This window comes from Sapajus apella, unplaced genomic scaffold, assembly GCF_009761245.1.
Source record: "Sapajus apella isolate SASKATOON/1434 unplaced genomic scaffold, GSC_monkey_1.0 scaffold14, whole genome shotgun sequence".
Lineage (NCBI taxonomy): Eukaryota > Metazoa > Chordata > Mammalia > Primates > Cebidae > Sapajus > Sapajus apella.
Window position 1 is genome coordinate 3,217,091 of NW_022436954.1, and position 23,445 is coordinate 3,240,535.

The 23,445-nt window shown below is 41.9% G+C and overlaps 1 protein-coding gene across 9 annotated transcripts in view; it reads left to right on the forward strand.

Moving 5' to 3' along the window:
• Positions 1-22,875, forward strand: part of KMT5B (lysine methyltransferase 5B) — a 60,606-nt gene extending 37,731 nt beyond the window's left edge. For 8 of the 9 annotated variants that reach the window (XM_032282595.1, XM_032282599.1, XM_032282596.1 and 5 more), the window contains 7 exons: positions 159-324; positions 1,863-1,972; positions 4,058-4,224; positions 4,511-4,530; positions 4,611-4,747; positions 10,676-10,872; positions 18,665-22,875. In XM_032282595.1, the coding sequence (XP_032138486.1) occupies positions 159-324; positions 1,863-1,972; positions 4,058-4,224; positions 4,511-4,530; positions 4,611-4,747; positions 10,676-10,872; positions 18,665-20,142 (2,275 nt within the window). In that variant the 3' untranslated portion in view covers positions 20,143-22,875. Of the gene's footprint in view, positions 1-158; positions 325-1,862; positions 1,973-4,057; positions 4,225-4,510; positions 4,531-4,610; positions 4,748-10,675; positions 10,873-11,901; positions 12,124-18,664 lie in introns of those variants that run through there. The other variant, XM_032282603.1, reaches the window with a different exon arrangement.
• The last annotated feature ends 570 nt before the right edge of the window (positions 22,876-23,445 follow it).

Sequence of the window (23,445 nt, forward strand, 5' to 3'; positions counted from 1 at the left end):
GTAGTTATCAAGACTATTGACTGTTGACCTCTTCTGTTAGATCTTTGCTCTGATAACCATGGCTGTTTTTAGGGTATTAGCTCTTTCTCAAGATCTCGTAAGATGGATCAGTGGCCCAAGGATTGTGGCAAATAACCTATTGTTTTGATTTCTTTCAGATTTCGGCCTATTAAAGGAAGGCAAGAAGAACTAAAGGAGGTAATTGAACGTTTTAAGAAAGATGAACACTTAGAGAAAGCCTTCAAATGTTTGACTTCAGGCGAATGGGCACGGCACTATTTTCTCAACAAGAATAAAATGCAGGAGAAATTATTCAAAGAACATGTAAGTTTATTAAACTGATGCTGTTAACCTATTTGGATAAGAATGGTGAAGTAGGCTGGTCCGAGTGCGGTGGTGTTTACAACTAATAATCAGTTACAGATTTCCTTGTTCCTTCTCCATTCCCACTGCTTCACTTGACTAGCCTAAAAAAAAATAAAATAAAATGAAAAATTAAAAAGAATGGCGAAGTAAACTAAAACCCTAAATGTTAGTTAATACTGAAATTTTAAATTTTTCAAAAAACTAATCAATCTGAAGATCTTGTAACAGTCATTTGGATGACAGTCCAAAGAGAAAACTGGGCCAGGCTCAGTGGCTCATGCTTATAATCCCAGTACTTTGGGAGGCTAAGGCGGGAGTATTGCTTGAGACCAGGAGTTCGAGACCAGCCTGGCCAACATAGCAAGACTTTGTCTTTAAAAAAAATAAGAATTAAAAAAAAAATTAGCCAGGCGTGGTGGTGTATATCTTTGTCATTCCAGCTACTCAGGAGGCTGAGCCAGAAGGATTGCTTGTGCCCAGGAGTTAGAGGCTGCACTGAGCTAAGATCATGCCACTGCACTCCAGCCCTGGGAGACAGAGCAAGACCCTGTCTCTAAGACCAAAAAAGAGAGAAAACTTTGTCATATAGAAGTGAAATTCATTGTAAGCATTTAGAAAAACAAGCTACTAGGTAGTCATACAGAACAAGTACCCTTAACCCAAAAATTTGAAATGCTCCAAAATATGAAACTTTTTGAATACTGACATGACACTTAAAGGAAATGCCCATGGGAGGATTATCAGTTTTTTGGTTAGAGGTGTGTTCAGCTAGCTACTGTAATGCAAATATTACAAAATCAGAAAAATTGTGAAATTTGAAACTCTTTAGTAACATTAGTTGTTACTTAATGATCTTACTTTTTTTGAGACCAGAGTCTTGGCTCTGATGCCCAGGATGGAGTGCAGTGGCGCGATCTTGGCTCACTGCAACCTCTGCCTCCCGGGATCAAGCAATTCTCCTGCCTCAGCCTCCCAAATAGCTGGGATCATAGGTGCCCGCCACCGTGCCTGGCTAATTTTTGTATTTTTAGTAGAGACAGGGTTTTACCGTCTTGGCCAGGCTAGTCTCAAACCCTTGACCTTGTGATCCACCCACCTCGGCCTCCCAAATTGCTGGGATTACAGGCATGAGCCACCACACCAGGCCTGAATAATCTTACTTTTCTTGTTTATTATATTGATTTTTTTAGAGGCAGAGTCTTTCTCTGTCACCCAGGCTGGAGTGCAGTGGCCTGATTATGGTTCACTGCAGCTTCCATCTCTTGGGCTCAAGTGATCCTTCCTCTCAGCCTCCCAAGTAGCTGTCACTACAGGTGCATGCCACCATGCTTGGCTAATGTTTTTTTATAGAGACTGGGTCTTGCTTTGTTGTTGTTGTCCAGGCTAGATCTTAAATTTCATTCTCATCATTGCATGTGGTTTTCTTTTATAATTCTGAGAAAGTCTAGCAGGGTAAACTATTTAAAGTCATTATCAATTTTTTTTTCCTGTTTTAGGTATTTATTTATTTGCGAATGTTTGCAACTGACAGTGGATTTGAAATATTGCCATGCAATAGATACTCATCAGAACAAAATGGAGCCAAAATAGTTGCAACAAAAGAGTGGTAACTATTCTACTAGTATAAACCCTTAATTTTATTTAAAGTTCTCTTTTAAATTATTGTTAAAGTGCTAAGATATTCATGGTAAGGAATGAAGCCAGAGTTTACGCTGAAGTAGCTGATGCAGTGCCGTTGCCTTGGCCCATCAACTGGAGTCAGAATGGGGAAAGTAGAAGTCTCGAAACCAAATCCCGTCACTGGGCCAAATTGCTTTTTATTTTCCCTTAAGTCTGGATGCCTGCCCAGTGATGTGATTGCTGAAGGGTTGTGAATACCATTATTAGATAACCTGGCTTCCACAGTCTTTTACTGACCTAGAAGAAAGGTTGGAGGTAAAGTGTTAATGATACTAGTTTTAAGGGTGGAAACCTCCCTAAAGCATTAGTTGCTTAAAAAAAAAAAAATATATATATATATATATGCCAGCTTCAGTAAAAATAGTAGAGTTGGCAGAGGATGTTGGCTCATGCCTGTAATGCCAGCACTTTGGAGGGGCAAGGCAGGCGGATCGCTTGAGGTCAGGAGTTCGAGACCAGCCTGGCCAACATGGTGAAACCCCGTCTCTACTAAAAACACAAAAATTAGCTGGGCATGGTGGTGCACACCTGTAGTCCCAGCTACTTGGGTGGCTGAGGCAGGAGAATCACTTGAACCCAGGAGACAGAGGCTGCCGCCAAGATCACTCTACTGCACTCCAGCCTGGGCAATAGAGTAAGACTCTGTCTCAAAAAAGTCAGAGTTGAACCCAGCTAAGAGGGATCATAGTTTACAGGGGAAAGAGAATATACTACTGTATCATTCCTATCATACCTGTTCCCTATGTCATCTCCCAGGAAAAACATGTAGCTCCTCATGTACCCACCATCTTATACCTATGGCAAAAATTTTGGGGGTCAGGTATCTGAAAATTGAATAGGGAAAAGAACCTTATTGCCAGGCTTCTGAAGTGAGTGTATGTGCATTAGTGTACTTTGTTTACCTCAGGCTATATTGAGCTTCTAGTTGGATTATGTGGCTCCCTGTGTTGCAGATGGGTATGTAGGTTTGAGAGCTAGGGTTCTAGAGCTGTACTGTCTAGTACAGTAGCCACCAGCCCTTGAGTCCTTGAAATGTGGCTAGTCTGTGTTGAGAAGCGCTGTAAGTGTGCTCTGCACATCAGATTTCATATTAAATTTTATTCCCATTAGTAGTTCTTTTGTTTATTACCTACTGAAATTGTATTTTGGATATTGAATTAAAATATATTTTTAAAGTAATTTCACCTGTATTCACTTTACTTTCTCAATGTGGCTGCTAGAATATTTAAGATTGGGGCCGGGCACGGTGTGGCTCATGCCTGTAATCCCAGCACTTTGGGAGGCTGAGGTGAGCGGATCACGAGGTCAAGAGATTGAGATCATCCTGACCAACATAGTGAAACCCTGTTTTTACTAAAATACGAAAATTAGCTGGACATGGTGGTGTGCACCTGTAGTCCCAGCCACTTGGGAGGCTGAGGCAGGAGAATTGCTCGAACCCTGGAGGCAGAGGTTGCAGTGAGCCGAGGTTGCGCCACTGCACTCCAGCCTGGTGCCTGGTGACAGAGCAAGACTGTCTCAAAAAAAAAAAAAAGAAAAGAAAAAGAAAATTTAAGATTGGAAACTTGGCTTGCATTACATTCCTAGTGGATGGTGTGCTCTAAAAAGTGGCACCACAATTCTGGATCCTCATAACCCTTACTGCCACTGGCTCCTGCCTGCTTCATCCAGCAGTCAGAAAGTTTAATTCAATGCCGCAAGTCTTTGAGTACTTTCTGCCAGCAAAACACCGCACTGGGGGGTTCAGAGACACAGGTAGCATAGTCCCTGTCCTGGTTGAGTTTCCATTCTCTTGCAGGGATCAGATAGGAACACAAGTAACCGTGGCACAAGGCTGTGGGGCTCCAAGAAAGAAGAGAGGGATAGCCAGGTAGGGATCCGAGTGAGCTAACTGAAGTGTAGACAGCTAGGGCTTTTCCGTCTCTGATACTTATTGGTCAGGATTATTATATTAAAAGAAGCCTTACTATTTTTAATTACTAGTAATTTTAACATCACATATTTTAAATAGGAAACGAAATGACAAAATAGAATTACTGGTGGGTTGTATTGCCGAACTTTCAGAAATTGAGGAGAACATGCTACTTAGACATGGAGAAAACGACTTCAGTGTCATGTATTCCACAAGGAAAAACTGTGCTCAACTCTGGCTGGGTCCTGCTGCGTTTATAAACCATGGTAAGCTGTATTTCCAAGGTGTTGACGCTAGTGTTGGGCATTCCTTCTGACTGCTAGAATGGCCTTGTCAACCTCAGTTAAACTTGTATCTTCCTTTAAAGGAGAATTTGAAATATAAATTTTCCCACAAACTTATTAAATAAGTATTCCTTTAGTTGAACTTGAGACCTAAACTCCTATCAGAAGTTGTAAAGTTATACGGAAAGCTTATTTCAGATTTCTGTAATTGTTCGTGTTTCAGATCTTGTCAACAGTTAATTGACTTTATCTTTTGGACATTTTTCAGATTGCAGACCTAATTGTAAGGTAAGCATTAAAAAAAAATTCTTCAAGTATTTTGTTTTTGCCTCAGGTGTGAGTTTCTTACTGAGTTACTTTTATTTTAGTTTGTGTCAACTGGTCGAGATACAGCATGTGTGAAGGCTCTAAGAGATATTGAACCTGGAGAAGAAATTTCTTGTTATTATGGAGATGGGTTCTTTGGAGAAAATAATGAGTTCTGCGAGTGTTACACTTGCGAAAGGTAAAGTATTAAGTAAAATGTTCAGCCTAAACATTTTTTTTAACCTGATAATGGGGATTGAACTCACATTATCTCTTCATTGTTTAAATACAGAGATAGTCTTTATGTTCTATGGCATTGCAGCCGGCACAGTATATATGAACAAAGTCAAATGCTGCACAACTATTTAGGGACACTGGAATGTCCCTAAATACATTTTAAATTTCCCCTTAAAATCTTATTACCAGCTAAGAGTGGGCCAGAATACAGATGTGCTTAAGGAAAGAATGGTTAGTAGCTCACACACATGCATACACTCAGTGGTAGAGTTGGGGGTTCCCCCTACCCAGAATGTCAAGTGGAGTTCACCATAGTCATCTTGTGATTACCAAGCTGTATCTTCTGGAATTTTGGTTTCACAGTTCTTAAAGATTTGTTACCTGTTGTTAGTCACTCAGTAAGGAACTTCTTTTTGTGTCTCATCAAGAGTCCTGGAATCCTTAGAGGAAATCCCCCAAATCTGCCTTGGCAGGACCACCAGTTTATATTGTTCATTACAGTGACTTCTGTCTATGAGAGCACCATGAAGAGAGCCTCACAGGCTTAGGCAGGCAGGGGCTGCAGGAAGACTCCCCTCAAAGGCAGTACAGACCACCAGGCCAGAGAGAAGGAAACCTGGAGTCCATTTTGCATACCTTGCACTGTGCCAGGCACTGCTCACCCCAACTTGTTTAATTCTCACAGGTATTCGTGAGAGAGCTAGGAGGTACCCACATTGCAAGTACCAGAACATAAGTATCAGACCCCAGTCAGCCTAACTTCAGAGTCCTCGTTCTTTCCACTTCATATTGCTTTTCCAGATAGAATCAAAGTTATTAGTGTCACTTCTTCCACTTTAAAGCACCTGCAAATAGCAGCCTAGGGGTTACAATGGGCAGATTCCCCAGTCACCATTTCCCTCCTTTCTGGATAGCCAGGGATTTCCATTTATGTGGTGAGAGTGGACAGGGTCATAGAGTCACAGTGCTACTGTAGCCATCTCTCTCCCAGTGTTGAATGGGCTTCTTGCCATAAAGGGGTGGCAGAAAGCCACTTCCTAGTGCTGCTGAATTTTTGCCAGGGGAGAGGGACATAAAATTTATCTTTTTCTAGGCCTGGCGCGGTGGCTCACGCCTGTAATCCCAGCACTTTGGGAGGCTGAGGCGGGTGGATCACGAGGTCAAGAGATCGAGACCATCCTGGTCAACACGGTGAAACCCCGTCTCTACTAAAACTACAAAAAATTATCTGGACATGGTGGCGCATGCCTGTAATCCCAGCTACTCAGGAGGCTGAGGCAGGAGAATTGCCTGAAGCCAGGAGGCAGAGGTTGCGGTGAGCCGAGATCGCGCCATTGCACTCCAGCCTGGGTAACAAGAGCGAAACTCTGTCCAAAAAAAAAAAAAAAATTTATCTTTTTCTACATAAAAATGTTTCACATGAGACCGGGCGCAGTGGCTCACACCTGTAATCCCAGCACTTTGGGAGGCTGAGGCGGGTGGATCACGAGGTCAGGAGTTCAAGACCAGGTTGACCAATATGGTGGTGCACGCCTGTAATCCCAGCTACTCAGGAGGATGAGGCAAGAGAATCGCTCGAAACCGAGAGGCGGAAGTTGCAGTGAGCCGAGATCGCGCTGGGCAATAGTGAGGCTCCATCTCAAAAAAAAAAAAAAACAAACTGTTACACGTGTTGGTTAGATCTTTGACCAGTCCACAGAATACCCTTTAATCTATAAAGTAGTTAGTTAACTTATAGTTCAGTAATGCTTCAAAATCATTTTCTAGAGGAAATATAGTATAACAGTTAAGTACCTGTCATCTGAAATCAGACTGCCTGGGTTTGAATCTTGAAACTATTTCATTAACTATGTGATGTATGGTAGAGTAAGTCACTTAGTTGCTTTGTGCCTTAATTTCCCCATCTGTAAAATAGGGATAACATCAGAACCTATTTTGTAGGGTTGACATGAAGATTAAATTTGTTATTTCCTGTAAAGCATGTAGAATAGAACACAGTTAATACACAAATGTTAACTATAATTATTGGTCTCTGGGTTTTTTGTTTGTTTGTTTGTTTGGTTTTTGGTTGTTTTTTTTTTTTTTTTTTTTGAGATAGTCTCACTCCGTGGCAAGGCTGAAGTGTAGTGGCATGATCTCGGCTCACTGCAACCTCTGCCTCCTGGGTTCAAGCGATTCTCCTATCTCAGCCTCCTGAGTAGCTGGGACTTCAGGCACACCACCACGCGTGGCTAATTTTTGTACTTTTAGTAAAGATGGGGTTTCACCATGTTGGCCAGGATGGTGTCTCGATCTCTTGATCTTGTCATCTGCCCGCCTCAGTCTTCCCAAAGTGCTGGGATTAAAGGTGTGTGAGCCACAGCGCCCGTTCTTTTTTTTTTTTTTTTTTTTTTGAGACAGAGTTTCGCTCTTGTTGCCCAAGCTGGAGTACAGTGGCACAATCTGGGCTCACTGCAACCTCTGCCTCCCGGGTTCAAGCGATTCCCTGCTTCAGCCTCCCATGTAGCTGGGATTACAGGCATGCGCCACCACACCCGGCCAATTTTTTGTATTTTTAGTGGAGACAGGGTTTCTTCATGTTGGTCAGACTGGTCTCAAACTCCTGACCTCAGGTGGTCCACCCAGCCGGTTTCTGGTTATTTTCCCATTAGAATATAATATAAGCTTCATGAAGGCAGGGACTTGTATCTGTTTCATTTTCTGCTATGTCCCCAAAATATATAACAGTACCTGGCACATAGTAAGTCCTTGATAAATATTTGGTAAACAAATGAATAGAGTAAATAAATATGATGATGCTTCTGGAGGCCTTCCTGAAAACACCTAACCACGTACTCTGGATTCCAAACACCAAAACAGCTCTTTCCCTGGTTTAGAACTGCAGGTAGAGCCATTTTCTTTGAGCAGATTAGTTCTCTTTGAGCCTCAGTTTTCTCACTGGTGAAAATGAGGATAATCCCACCTACTCCACAGGGTTAGTGTGAGAAACAGAAACACGTGTAAATCCTTTTTAAATGGAACAGCATGATAAAGCATAGTGGTCATGGCTATTGTCCAACTGTTTGAGCAGTTTGATTTGAAGATTGGCTGCATATGGCATTGAAAAATCTGGGAAACACCAAATTGTTTCTGCTTTTCCAGAAATTAGCTGGGAAAGTGAGTCTAGGAGCTCATTCAGTTATTGATTACATACTAACTGAACAGTAACTTAATGTTAGGCCAAGTACATGTAGGACAAACAAGACCAGCATGGTGCCAGCTGTGAGGGCAGTTCAGTGAAAGGGGCACACATGGTGTGCTGAGAGGCAGAGGGTAAAAGGTAGAGGCTCTGTAAAGAAGTCAGAGTAGTCGTTGGAGTCGTGTGTACAGAGAGACTGAGTCACACTAGACTCTCCAGGAGACATTTGAAGCATGTTTCTGTGCTATGCTATATACTGACAGTAGTAACTGTAATATGTTCATAAGTACTATACATTTTACTCTAGAAAATTTAAAGCATAGGCCGGGTGGGTGTGGCTCACGCCTGTAATCCCAGCACTTTGGGAGGCTGAGGCGGGTGAATCACCTGAAGTCAGGAGTTCATGACCAGCCTGGCCAACATGGTGAAACCCCGTCTCTACTAAAAATACAAAAAAATTAGCCAGCTGTGGTGATGGGCACCTGTAATCTCAGCTACTTGGAAGGCTGAGGCAGGAGAATTGCTTGAACTTAGGAGGCAGAGGTTACAGTGAGCTGAGATCGTGCCACTGCACTCCAGCCTGGGCAACAAGAGTGAAACTATGTCTCAAAAAAAAAAACAAAAAAACAAATTTAAAGCATAAAATCTAAAGAAGAACCAAAAAATAAAACCTACGTAAAAGGAGCTATGATCTTACCTGTAAAGACTTAAAATCATAAAAACATTACTCTTTTCCCAGTTAATGTATGAGTTGTTTGGGAATTATTTTTTGAATTGATAAAAATTATTTTAAAATTTATGTGAAAGTACATCTGATGATAGCCAAGAAAGAACAGCTGGAAAGACTTCAACAGATAGTAAGTTACTAGAAATAATTCTGATCAGAATTTGATATTGGCCCAGAAATTGACAAATAGTTAAAACAGGACATGAAGAGTCCTGAAGTAAAGGCAAAAGTACACATGAGATCTGAATAACACGCGTTGAGAAACCACGATTTCTTTAATAAATGATGTTGTTATAATTCATTGTGCTTCTAGAAGGAAACCAAGTTAGACCTCTTTATCACGTCATATACAAAATAATATCCAGATGGATTAAAAATCTAAAAAGATATAAAACTATTAGGAAAATTTGGGAGAATATATGTTTAACTTTGGGCTAATGGAGATCATTTTGAAAGACAGAAGGAATGGTGAATCTGGAAATTTTTGAGTGGCCAAAATAAAGTCAAAAGACAAATGATATTCTGAAGGAAAATAAAGTACATATATAGCAAGAGTTAAAATTCTAATAACAGGGCCGGATGCTGTGGCTTACGCCTGAAATCCCAGCACTTTGGGAGGCCGAGGCAGGTGGATCACCTGAGATCAGGAGTTCAAGTCTAGGCTGGCCAACATGCTGAAACCCCATCTCCACTGAAAATACAAAAATTAGCCAGATGTGGTGGCACACGCCTGTAATTCCAGGTTCTTGGAAGGCTGAGGCAGGAAAATTACTTGAACCTGGGAGATAGAAGTTGCAGTGAGCCAAGATCATACCACTACACTCCAGCCTGGGTGACACAGTGAGACTGTATCTCAAAAATAAAGCTAATAACAAAAATCTCCGTAGTCAAATAGGAAAAAAGGTAAAGGAGAAAGAGATGCAGAGATGCTTCACAGGAAAAAAATGACCATAAACAAGGAGATGAAAACAAGATTAGGTATTGAGTTTCATTCATCACTTTAGCAAAATTTAAGGGATGCAGTGTTCCATTGGTGAGGGTGTGGAGACATAGGAACTCATACCATGCTAGTAGGACCGTGATTTGCTCTATTCCTTTGACAAAGTCATCTGGCAATGTTTATCAAAGGGCTGGGCGTGGTGGCTCACGTCTGTAAACCCAACACTTTGGGAGACCCAGCTGGGAAGCTCGCTTGGGCCCAGGAGTTGGAAACCAATCTGGGCAACACTGAAACCCCATCTCTACAAAAAAAATTTTTTTAATTAGCTGATGGTAGTGGCACATGCTTATGGTCCCAGATACTCAGGATGCTGAGGTGGGAGGATTGCTTGAGCCTGGGATCATGGCACTGCACTCCAGCCTGGGAGATAGAAGAAGACCTTGACTCAAAAAAAAAAAAAAAGAAACTCTACAAGGTCCAGTAGTTTCTCAGACAACTAGCAATTGATAATAGTCATAACAAGTTGTTTTATTATTTTAAGTATAGATTTAGAGTTTATTTTGTAATATAGATTCTTAATTTCCTTTGTAAGTTCTAGTCTTGAGTTTCCAGTGGTGGTGAAGGCCTCAGCAGCTCATCACATCTGTTAGCTTGTAGCTAAGTACCCTCAGCAGTTAAGCTTGTTATAAGAAAGTGTGGCCAGGCGCGGTGGTTCAAGCCTGTAATCCCAGCACTTTGGGAGGCCGAGGCGGGTGGATCACGAGGTCAAGAGATCGAGACCATCCTGGTCAACATGGTGAAACACCATCTCTACTAAAACTACAAAAAATTAGCTGGGCATGGTGGCGCGTGTCTGTAGTCCTAGCTACTGAGGAGGTTGAGGCAGGAGAATTGCCTGAACCCAGGAGGCGGAGGTTGCGGTGAGCCGAGATTGCGCCATTGCACTCCAGCCTGGGTAACAAGAGAAAAACTCTGTCTCAAAAAAAAAAAAAAAAAAAAAGAAAGTGTGTTCTGTTTGTTTAACCTGTGCTATTTTCTCTTTCAGACGGGGAACTGGTGCTTTTAAATCCAGAGTGGGACTGCCTGCGCCTGCTCCTGTTATCAATAGCAAATATGGACTCAGAGAAACAGATAAACGTTTAAATAGGCTTAAAAAGTTAGGTGACAGCAGCAAAAATTCAGACAGTCAATCTGTCAGCTCTAACACTGATGCAGATACCACTCAGGAAAAAAACAATGCAAGTAAGTAAGGGAGATTTGATAAGCATATCTTTTAAAAGTATTTTCACACAATTTGCTTTCTAAGGTGTGCTTCAGTAGTTTTAAGCTTTTAAATACTGGGAGAAACTGGGACTTGAGAGCTTTGACAGCATTTCAAGGCTCTAGACATGATTTGAGTACAGAGGCACAGTCTATATCCCCCCCGCCCCAACTTCAGTACCGTTCTCTAGACTATTTTTCTTGAATACCTTGGTAACTGGATGTGAGTTCTTCATCATATGTTCCAAGGTTGTCACATGTTTTAAATACAACCTTTTCAAGGTGTTAGAGACCATGATGATGTCATTAGGTCCTGCAAGAAGACAAAAATAGAATTATTAGGCTCTTACACATTCCAGTGCCTAGCCAGTTTGTTAGGAAAAGATGATGGACTTGAGGAATTCATAGCTTCTGGCCTCAAGGCCTCCACCTTTTCATTGCTTGCTGACCTTTTTCAAAATGAACTGACCGAGTTCGGCAGACCCACCAGTACCAGACTCAGAATTGTGATAGAGGAGCATTTTGAACAGTGCCGTATGGTGACATGCTGTATTGGCTACCCCAGAAAGTAGGAATAAAGATGGAAAGGAGAAAGAAGCAACCTCTGAGATTCCAGTGGTGTGTGGGGGCAAGATCTGATGGAAACTGAAAAAGAGAACGACTAAACAGAGAAAGGAAAGAAGAAACCCTGAACGGGCAAAGCAAAGCACGTCTTCTTTGTGGAGTTTTGAAGTATTGGAACCATTCTAATTGCTCCTGTTTTTCTGGGTAACACCAGTTTTCTGTAGTTGCCACTAAAGCAATAGAGACTCTTGAGTCTGACTTGCCTCCCAGAGACAGAAGTTAGAAAGTTTTGACTTGGTGATTCCGAAAGTATGTCTTTGTTGGCACTTAAATGTCCGGTGAGACTTCTTGGCACCTTAGAGCCCTCTGAGATACTGATTATTTTAGTTTCTTCTCCCCACTTTCAGATGTTCTCAGCCCAACACTGGGTGCTCTCTTCCCCTACAGAGAATCCTGAAGAAAAAGGGAAGGTGTTTCCCATGATGGTGAATGTCACTGCCATGAATTCCTGAATCTACCTGCTGCTGGGAGTCAGAGTCAAAGCATAACCCGTGTAGTGTAAACGCAGTGCTGTAGTCTCTCTCGTTAATGTCCAGAGTGAGCAACAAGAGTTAGTCAATCATTCACTGTTGACTGTGGATTCTCATAATAAATGCAGCATAACGAACATTTGTTTTCTGAGTCTGGTTCCTTGGTGAAACTGGAATCTTGTGAAGCCCATTTTATAAATGCAGACATAAAAACACTTAAAAGCCAGGCATGGTGGTGCACACCTGTAGTCCCAGCTATGTGGGAGGCTGAGGTGGGAGGATCATTTGAGCCCAGGAGTTTGAGACCAGCCTGGGCAATGTAGTGAGACCTATGTTTTTTTTTTTTCCCTTGAGGCGGAGTCTTGCTCTGTCGCCCAGACTGGAGTGCAGTGGCACAATCTTAGTTCACTGCAACTTCCGCCTCCTGAGTTCAAGCAATTCTCCTGCCTCCACCCCCTGAGTAGCTGGGACTGCAGGTGCCCGCCACCATACCTGGGTAATTTTTGTTTTTTTTTGGTAGAGGCAGGGTTTCCCCAAATTGGCCAGGCTGGTTTCAAACACCTGACCTTGTGATTCTGCCCGTCTCAGCCTCCCAAAGTCCTGGGATTACAGGCATGAGCCACCACGCCCAGTTGAGACCTGTGTCTTTTAAAATAAAAACAGAAACACTTAGGTGCGTGCTGCCATCTGTATGTGGAGACAGCCACAAAGTTGCCCGTGTTGAACGGCTCTGTCACGTAGATGTTTTACGCTTTTAAGTAGTAACTTTATTACTAGTGTATAGCTGCTAAACTCAGTATACTACTTAGTTTAAAAGGTGAGAATACAAATAATTTTTGGAAGATGTTGGGTGTACTGATATTTAACCATTTATTAATATTTATTAAACCAAATAGTATTTGGGAATATATATTAATAAACTAAATACTTATTGAAATCCTGCTAGTTCTTTAAGACATACAAAGATGTTTAGACTTGGGTCCTTTCCTCAGGGAGCTTATACCTTAGCTCCAGGATAAGACAGGTGCACAAGTAAGCAGAGCAGACTGGAAGCACAGGTTTTCCATTTCAGAGGGACTGAATAATCGCTGTCAGCATTACAGAAGAAGGGTGCACATTTTGCAGTGACTGCTGATATTGGGGCGCTTGCTTTTTTCAAATTCCCTTTCCGTGGCATGATTGGCGCAATCCAGGGGTCAGTATGACTAACTCTGAGGTCATGGACAGAGCAGATAGATGTGGCTCAGTGCTCTCTCTGAAGGAGCTAGAGGCTTTAGTTGTCTCCGAGACCATTGTATGTTGTCGTTCACGTAAGGATTTCCTGAGTTCTTACATGCATTCTCTTAGGCTGTATTTCTTTTGGTGTTTGTCTCAGCCATCCCCTCCATCTGTCTGAAAGAAAGGCTCTGAAAGCTGGCTGGCAGGAAAACCAGAGCTGCCAGGCCCCTCCTCCCAGGGTGGTAGGTGCACATGGTGTGTATGGGTGTGGAGTGCTTTTTCTGTGTGGCTGCTTGTCTTTATCCTGTGGTTCATTTAGAATTTAGCAGCTCATAGAGGAACTGCTTTCTTTGAACAAATGTATAAAGAAATGTTCTGTGTAGTTGGAAGAAAAATTTTCTTCCATACAGGTGCTTTTTTGGCAAGTATTCTTGAGAGCTACAGTGTGACTCTGCTTTAGCATCCAGAAGTAGAGACAAGAAGGAATCCATTTTCACAAACCCAGTCCACAGGAATGCCAGGACTAGAGGATTCTGGTTTTTCAGGCCTCTTAACGCCTTGCTGACTGGGATACCCCCTCTGAAGTTAGCGCTGTGATAGGGAGTGTGAGACCAGAGGCTTTGAGCAGTCTGAAGATGGTGCCACAAGTCAAGACAAGCCCCAGAAGACTCGGCCAAAGGGAGAAGTTGATCTTAACTATGGAGCACCTGTCCTAGATGCAGAGGCTGGGGTGCTGCTTCTCTCTCTGGCCCTGTCACTGATGTCATCAGTTGATCTGAACATACTTTTCTGCTGAGCCAAGGCTGCTTCAGAGTTCTTTCTAACACCCCATTCCAGGCAACCATTGCCAGTCTGTGCTGGTCACATCAGATGAAAACTGCTTGTGCCTAGTAAACTCCTTGAGCCCAAGATCTTTAAAGTCCTGTAGGGGCCTTCTGGTTCCTTAAGCTCTGGAGATGCTGAGCTGTAGCCCTTGTGTCATCTTCGTTCCCACTAATCATGTGCATCTCCAGTGAAGCCTGAGTGCTCGGGAAGGCCTTGGAGTTGTTCATAGCTCTTTTGTCTGGCTTTAAGTCTTGGTGCCACTCTGCCGTGGGATTTTGAGGACACCCTGAAACGACTACAATAGCCATGTAGTGGGGTCTTTAACTGTGAGTTGAGACTGACACCGTAATTCTTCTGTGGCATGCCTTAGAGAGAGCATAAGAGTGACTTTAATGCTCAGGAAGGCCTAAGCTGAAGCCCCCTCTCTGCCATTCACCAGATGGATGACCTTACGCACACTAGTCCATGTGAGCTTGGTTTTCACATAGGTTTAATCTCATTTCCTTCCAAAGGCATTTATTAGGATGGATGTGACCATTTTGCACAGCATGTAGCATGTAGTAGTTACCGAGAAGAATGTGTTACCCCCACCTAAAATTACTGTCCAGGTCCACGCATTTGAGCTTTCTCTCAGGGGAAGAGTCATACACGGCATATAAGTGCTGAAGCAAACTCAAACACAGGCTCATCTTACCCCACTTAGGTCATAGTCCTTGGTTTCTTGGTAGACTTTTTAAAATCATTGACTTTTACTTTGTCATTGTGGCTACTGTCTTCCTCCTTTAGCCTTCACTGAAATTCTCAGCCCCTGCGAGGACAGGGTAGCTTCTTTGGACAGTGAAAGGGCCCTTGTCACTCTACTGGACTCTCATCTTCATTACGTTTCTCACATTCTTTGCCTGTCTTTTTTTTTCCTTTGATTTGATGAGCATACTTTTTGACAGGGCTTTTGATGAAATAATGCTTTTCAAACAAAATTGAAATACATTGCTAATATGTATTGAAATCTCTGTGTTGACAGAATACATAGTATCAAATACATACCCATTTTATGCTCAAAAATGGACTGTTTATGTTAGTTTAGACACAACAACATGAAAATGCTTTGGTTTTCTGTTGCCAACAGTGAGTGTTTTGGAAGGAGGGATGGGATGGGGAGAGCTGAATTCAGAATCACCGTAAAATTTGATTCATCTAATGGGTGAAAATAAGTACCAAGTAAGGAGCTTCTTGGGTGCTGTGAGAAGACAGGAAGGGCACTGTAGAGAAGGTCCCGAGAGGCTCACCGAGAGAGGTGTTGCGATGCTGAGTCTTAGAGAGGGATGAGAAGTTGGCCAAGGGAAGCATATTCAAAGCAGAGGGCCTTTCAGACAGCTGCGTAGACAGAGTAGGGCTTGAGTCAAAGCTCTGCTTCGTGACAAGCACCGGCTAAGAAAAAGATGTGACCACAGGTTAACATTTCAGACTTAATTCTTAGGGCATTAGGTTGCTGAAAGGTTTAACACCCAGAAGCTGCATGACATACTAAGAAAATCATCCTGGCTATTTGGTGGTAAACGGATTTTTGGGAAAACAGGAAAAACAAAACAGCCATAGTTCAGGCAGGAGACTGTGGCATTCGAGACACGGAAGAGTAGACAGGTTGCAGTGACATTGCAGGGGTGGACTCCATGGCACCTGGTGATTGGCTTGGTGAGGCGGTTGAGGAGAGCGGGAGTCAAGGAGGACCTCCAGCTTTGTGCTTAGGCAGCTGGGCAGTGGTGGCGATATTGACTGAGATGGAGACCTCGAAAGGGGAAGTTGTCAGGAGACTTGGTGGTGGGGTTCTATTTAGGGACTTAGAGACAGTCCGTATTTGGTGATCTGGATCTGATTGAGAGAGTCTGACTAGAGTTGGGGAACTATCAGCCTGTAAGTGGTAATAGCCATGGGAGAATGGGTGCTTATCACCTGGGGCCTGGGACTGCAAAGGCCTGAAGAGTAACAGTCTAGGGGGCAGATGAAAGGCGTGTGCCAGGGATGGAGAAGGAAAACCAGGAGGATGTGCACTCTGACAGCCAAGAGAAGAAAGGTTTTCTCAAGAAAAAATGGTTATCAGTGTCACATTCAGAGAAAAGAAAGGGGAGGGCTGAAGAGTATGTGCTGGATTTGACGACAAAAGAGTTGTCAGCGAACCCAAGGCTGTCTCATTGGAGGAGCAGGCTGGATCCAGATGGCACGGGATTGCTATTGAGAATATGGTGTAGATGTGGTTGTTGTGTAAGGGTGCTTGCAGGTATGTGGTGTAAACAGATTGTTGGGGAAACAGGAAAAATGAGAATGGAATGGAAAGAGGAGAAATAAAAGGTTGAAAACCATTGAGTTTAGTCATAAGTTGGTCCTTGAGGAGGCATAGAATGAGCAAAGAATCATCGTAGCCACATCTGAGAAAGCCAAGCAAAGGGCAGCCAAGCAGTGCAGCTCTGTCTTCACTACTGTCTTTCTTTATATTGGCAGCACGTCCACCCAGTCCACCTTGTAGGAAAGCGTCATAAGCATAAAGAAATCCTTTAGCCAGAGTTCCCTATTTTGTTCTTATTTTCTAAATTTCTTATTTTAAAAAAATATATTTGCTATGAAGTAGTTCTGTATAATTCCAGTGGAAAATAAATCACTCGTTCTCAAATTGACTCGTATTCAAGCTTCACCCTCCTGCTGTTCTAAAAATAGGCTGCCACCTTGGTAGCAGCCCACATGTGTAAATATGTTCTTGGCTCAAACCGTGAATCTCTCCTTGCTGTAAATTCTGCTGGTTTATTACACTGAAGCCATTTATGAACCAGTCTCTGCGTGCAGGGCTGCCTTCTTTTTATTTGAGATGAAGTTTTACTCTCGTCACCCAGGCTAGAGTGCAGTGGTGCCATTTTGGCTCACTGCAACCTCTATCTTCCAGGTTCAAGTGATTCTCTTTCCTCGGCCTCCCGAGTAGCTGGGACTACAGGCACGCACCACCATGCCTGGTTAATTTTTGTATTTTTAGTAGAGACAGGGTTTCACTGTATTGGCCAGGTGGTTTTGAACCACTTCAGGTGCAGAGCCTTCTGTTCTTGTTGGTTTGATATTTTTGGAGTGTTTGTGATGCATTGTTGCTCCTCTCTCAATAAAAACTGAACTAATGGTAACTAACGTGCTTACTTGCTTAGCTGGGTGGAAGGAATGGCAGTGGCCCCGGCAACCCTCAGGCATATAGAACGCGATGGAGACTTCTCTTCAGGATCCTGGTCCTCACTTGGGTGGGCAGTGAGCTGAGCTTACCCATATTTTATTGTTTTTATTCTCCCCGTTGGTGAGAGGTGGTGATTATTCTTTTGCTTATCTTAGCTTCTCTAGTGAATAATCTGTAAATGGAGTATTTTGATTAGGAAGAAGTTTTCAACTGGACACGCGGGAACTAGGTAACTGAGAAATTGATTCATGTAAATTTCTATAAATAATAGTCCAGAATGTCAGCACAGAGGAAAAACTAACATAACAGTCAGTGGCAAGGTCAGAGACACGGCGGGAGCAGCTTAAGCATGAGTCATGTGAAGCCTTTTGAGAAGCCATTCAACTTCATTCTCTATATTGACAGCACATCTACTCAATCCACCTTGTAGGCAAGCTTTGTAAGCGTAAGGAAATTCTGTAGCAAAAGAATTATCTAAATATCCTTATATTTTAAAAATATATATTTTATACCTAGTAGTTCTATGTAATTCCAGTGGATAAGAATACACTCGTTCTCAAATTGAATCATATTCATAACTACTCAGGTCATTACCATTAGGGTCATTGCAACCCTTTCTATCCTTGCCTTGGAAAGAAGCTGGGTCTCCCTTTGTCCTGAGAGTGCAGAATTCTAGCAATGTGCCTCTTCCTTCACCGTGATTGTAGCCGTTGGCAGCCACTGAAGGGACGAAGCCAAGGAGGCTTTGCAGCTCTTCTTCTTCGACAGCCCCCTGTTGCTGCTTCTGTTCTTCACAGAGTTGAGGGGGACAATTTAGAATAGTGCATTGCTGTTTTGATAGTGACAGTATACTTTTCAGAGTGATAATATATGGTTCTTAGGGTCTGTTTCTCTTGTTTGAAACCATTGTGATAGAATGTGTTCCTTAGAGCTCATTAGTATTCTATTTCTATTCTATATTACTGGCCAAGTGCTGTACTTCCTTCGGGTTAATGAGTAATGGATTTTAGAAACATTTAAAATGACTATTTTAAGGAGAATCTGTGAAAGGGAAAAAACTATGTTTACTTAACTTTCCTTCAAATCTTTTATGTGGGAAACTACTAAATCAGGAGAACGTCTTCGTTTGGGCCAGTGTCATGACAGATTAAGGAGAAGCTTAGAAATCTAGGTCCCTGCTGTGCTAAAAGCTTTTTAACCATACAACTGCTTACCTCGAAAATGAATAGATGCCCCATAAATTAGAAAAGAACTTCAAAGAAAAGCAGTGCAGGGAATGCAGGTGTGCTGGCAGAATCTGCAGCAGGAGCCGTGGTGTTGGCGTTCGTGCAGTCTAAACATGCTGCAGCTAAAAGCCTGGGTTTGGGCATTCTTCTCTTGAACTCTGCTATTACCAAGGCCGTTTTTCACCTTTTTCTTTTTAACCTTACAGCTTCTAACCGAAAATCTTCAGTTGGTGTAAAAAAGAATAGCAAGAGCAGAACGTTAACGAGGCAATCTATGTCAAGAATTCCAGCTTCTTCCAACTCTACCTCATCTAAGCTAACTCATATAAATAATTCCAGGGTACCAAAGAAACTGAAAAAGCCTGCAAAGCCTTTACTTTCAAAGATAAAATTGAGAAATCATTGCAAGCGGCTGGAGCAAAAGAATGCTTCAAGGAAACTCGAAATGGGAAACTTAGTACTGAAAGAACCTAAAGTAGTTCTATATAAAAATTTGCCCATTAAAAAAGATAAGGAGCCAGAGGGACCAGCCCAAGCTGCAGTCGTCAGTGGGTGCTTGACTAGACACGCGGCAAGAGAACACAGACAGAATCCTGTGAGAGGTGCTCATTTGCAGGGGGAGAGCTCACCCTGTACCTACATAACCCGGCGGTCAGTGAGGACAAGAACAAATCTGAAGGAGGCCTCTGACATCAAGCTCGAACCAAATACGCCGGATGGCTCTAAAGGCAGCGTGACGGAACCTTGCCCTGACAGTGGTGACCAGCCAGCTCCCCTGGTGCAGGAGGAAGAACTGGCTCATGAGACTGCACAAAACGGGGAGGCAAAGTGTCATAAGAGTGACACAGGCATGTCCAAAAAGAAGTCACGACAAGGAAAACTTGTGAAACAGTTTGCAAAAATAGAGGAATCTACTCCGGAGCATGATTCTCCTGGAAAAGACGACACGGTGCCAGATTTGATGGGGCCTCATTCTGACCAGGGCGAGCACAGTGGCACTGTGGGCGTGCCTGTGAGCTACACAGACTGTGCTCCTTCACCCGTCGGTTGTTCAGTTGTGACATCAGATAGCTTCAAAACAAAAGACAGCTTTAGAACTGCAAAAAGTAAAAAGAAGAGGCGAATCACAAGGTATGATGCACAGTTAATCCTAGAAAACAACTCGGGGATTCCCAAATTGACTCTTCGCAGGCGTCATGATAGCAGCAGCAAGACAAATGACCAAGAGAATGATGGGATGAGTTCTTCAAAAATAAGCATCAAGCTAAGTAAAGACCATGACAACGATAACAATCTCTATGTAGCAAAGCTTAATAATGGATTTAACTCAGGATCAGGCAGTAGTTCTACAAAACTAAAAATCCAGCTGAAACGAGATGAGGAAAGTAGGGGATCTTACACAGAGGGGCTTCATGAAAATGGGGTGTGTTGCAGCGATCCTCTTTCTCTCTTGGAGTCTCAGATGGAGGTGGGTGAGTATAGTCAGTACGAGGAAGAAAGTACAGACGACCCCTCCTCCTCTGAGGGCGACGGCGAGGACGACGACTATGATGATGACTTCGAAGACGATTTTATTCCTCTTCCTCCAGCCAAGCGATTGAGGCTAATTGTTGGAAAAGACTCTATAGATATTGACATTTCTTCAAGGAGAAGAGAAGATCAGTCTTTAAGGCTTAATGCATAAGCTCTTGGTCTTCATTTGACCTGGTATAACTACTTTAAAGAAACAAAAAATTCCAGTCAATTATTCCTCAACTGAAAGTTTAGTGGCAGCACTTCTATGGTCTCTTCACTTATCAGCATACTGTTGTAGAAAGTGTACAGCGTACTGACTCAATTCTTAAGTCTGTGCAAATTTTTATCGTACTTTTTAAATAGCCTTCTTACGTGCAATTCTGAGTTAGAGGTGAAGCCCTGTTGTAAAATAAAGGCTCAAGCAAAGTTGTACAGTGATAGCAACTTTCCACAGAGGACGTTGAAAATGATGTGGCTACAACAATTTTTTTTAACTGTAAGAGCATCAGCTGGCTCTTTAATATATGACTAAACAATAACTTAAATCATAGTAGCAGCATATTAAGGGTTTCTAGTATGCTAAAATCACCAGCAACGGTCTTTGGCTTTTCGATTTCTTTGCTAGATGTTTCCCCCTTGGAGTTTTGTCAGTTTCACACTGTTTGCTGGCCCAGTTATACTGTTTGTGGCCTTTGTTAATTCCGCAAACCATTGGTTGGGAGTCAGATTGGTTTCTTAAAAAAAAAAAATGCAATGACATACGTAACAGCTCGCTTCTCAGTACATTATATGTACCAGGGCAGCAGTGTGCGGGATGAGTTTCGATACAGTGTATTTATTGCTTGTCATGTAAATTAAAAACCTTGTATTTAACTCTTTTCAATCCTTTTAGATAAAATTGTTCTTTGCAAGAATGATTGGTGCTTATTTTTTCAAAAATTTGCTGTGAACAACGTGATGACAACAAGCAACATTTATCTAATGAACTACAGCTATCTTAATTTGGTTCTTCGAGTTTTCTGTTGCACTTGTAAAATGCTACAAGGAATATTAAAAAAAATCTATTCACTTTAACTTATAATAGTTTATGAAATAAAAACATGAGTCACAGCTTTTGTTCTGTGGTAACCTATAAAAAAAGTTTGTCTTTGAGATTCAATGTAAAGAACTGAAAACAATGTATATGTTGTAAATATTTGTGTGTTGTGAGAAATTTTTGTCATAAGAAATTAAAAGAACTTACCAGGAAGGTTTTTAAGTTTAGAAATATTCATACCAATAAAATAGGAAATTATAAATATATAGTTTTAAGCACTGCATCAGTGGAAGTTCTTGGCTTATGTTAGTTTATTATGAAAATATCAAAGATTTTTTTGACTATATTATCAGTTAAACAAAAAGGAGTCAGATTTAATTTGTTTTTTGAAGCACTTTGAGAAATTTAATTAACTTAATGAGCAAAATTTTTATTACTACTTTATGTTCAATACCAGGTTCTTTTCATTTCTCTGGATTATTTTGCAAATCATTGGACAGAGAATTTGGGAATATAAATCTGTAACAGGTGTTTGACACCAGTAGGTCTCTTTATTTCTGGGAAATGTGTACATTGCTTTCTGATATACAGTGTTCCTAAGTAAAGATCAGTTTAGGGGATTTGTATAGTGTCTGTAGGAAAGTAGCCCATGTCTTAAAATATTAAAAGGAATCTGCAGGTAATGAAAAGTCCAATGGAGAAAACCTCAATGCTTACTGTTATTACTGATTCCTACTAATTTCCAGGTTTAGGGGATAGTATTTAAATTAAGCTCCTTAAAACTATCGATTGCCCATAGGTTCCAAATAGAAATTAATAAGATTCGTGACCATCTTTAAAAAGTAGATTTTTTTCCTCCTGGTTCTCTAAGGAACTACTTCCGTAGTCTTACGTAGTCTCATCCTTGTTCATTATGGTGCAGGCGAACTTCTGAGGCATCTGGAAGGCATGTGGTAAACTTCCTTCCACACTCACCCTCATCCACCTTGTAGGGCAGCCACACAGCCTCTCAGGAGCACCTGTCCGAGGCACCCGGAGCACATCCAGCCCTCATGGCGTCCCCACATAAAAATGTGAACCCCATGCCACTGAGGAAGATGAAGGTGGACCCTGCGTCTGGAGGTGCTGTTCCCACCGTAGTTTGAGGTGTTCGGAAGAGGTTCAGAGACTAAATCTTAAACCTTATTTCAATACCAACAATAGCTATTTTGGGAATTTCAATCTTAAAAAGTAACACATTTCCCATTTTTCTTTATTTTTAAGCTAATTTTAGTAACTTATTTATGATGTTTAATTTTATCATGGCCTCATCTTTAGAGGCTGACCTTCCCATGGGTCTCAGAGCAGTGACATTTGGTAGCGAATCACTGCCTCTCAGGAGTCAGTATGCACAAGCACTCAGCAGCCACTGTTGATGCCTTCTAGGGAAACCTAATTTCCGTTCGTAAAGGTAGGGGCCTCGGAACTGTTCTGGATCTGCTGTAGAGCTTCACTGTGTGGTATGGTGACATCCACACACCGTGGACCAGTTTGGAAGAGGTTGCATTCAATAAAATTTTCAGCTTGAGCTTATGCAATGATTGGTTTAAGATTTTGGCATTGTAAGAATTAGGAGATGATCATAGAAATATATGTAAAGTATTCAATTTTCAATCATTTTCAAATTACTGTTATGAATTGTTTTTGCTGAGTTGTAATACTTTTGAGATACAATGTATTCCTTGTACTGAAAGAATGAAAAAGGACTTTTTCAGCATTTGAGGTAAGTTCTTTAACGTTTCATTAAAAACATTTTTTACAAATATTTTGTACATGCACTTGCAGTATTGAGGTTAATCATTTTAATAAATTCGGAAATTAAAACAATTTGGCCAGTGTTCACTGTATCTGAAAAAAGATCAAAGCGGTGACTTTCTTCACAAAATTTGTGTGTGAAACAATTTGTAAAATCAAAGTTTTTAAAGCTTTCAATACCTGTGAATGTTGAGTTCTCTAGGCCCTGGTCTCCTCTTGTGTCTGGTGCCACTCATTTGTAAGAGAAGAGAGGGTAAACATTGATTCTTCTCTTAGGGAGACTAAACTACATACCCTCCTAGTCCTTGAACTCAAAAAATGTGTTCCTTCAATATGGAGCGAGGTAACATTGAAGGCTTTTGCAACTCAAATGCATTAATAGTTCCTGATTACTTGGATTGTTTTTCCCCCTCACCGTATCGGACAAAGCATACCCTGAATTGGCATAGGTCCTTTTTTCTCCCATTTGCTGCTGAAAGGAAATACAACCATACAGGAGGGAGGAGACCCGCATTCGCCCAGCTCGGCGACAGCTGAGCAGCCCTGAGCAAGCTGCTTCACCTCCACATCTCTTTCCCAGCAGCTAGTACCATTCCGTGTCAGACGGCAGTGTGGACGCCTGGTCCCGTCATCAGTTTAGTT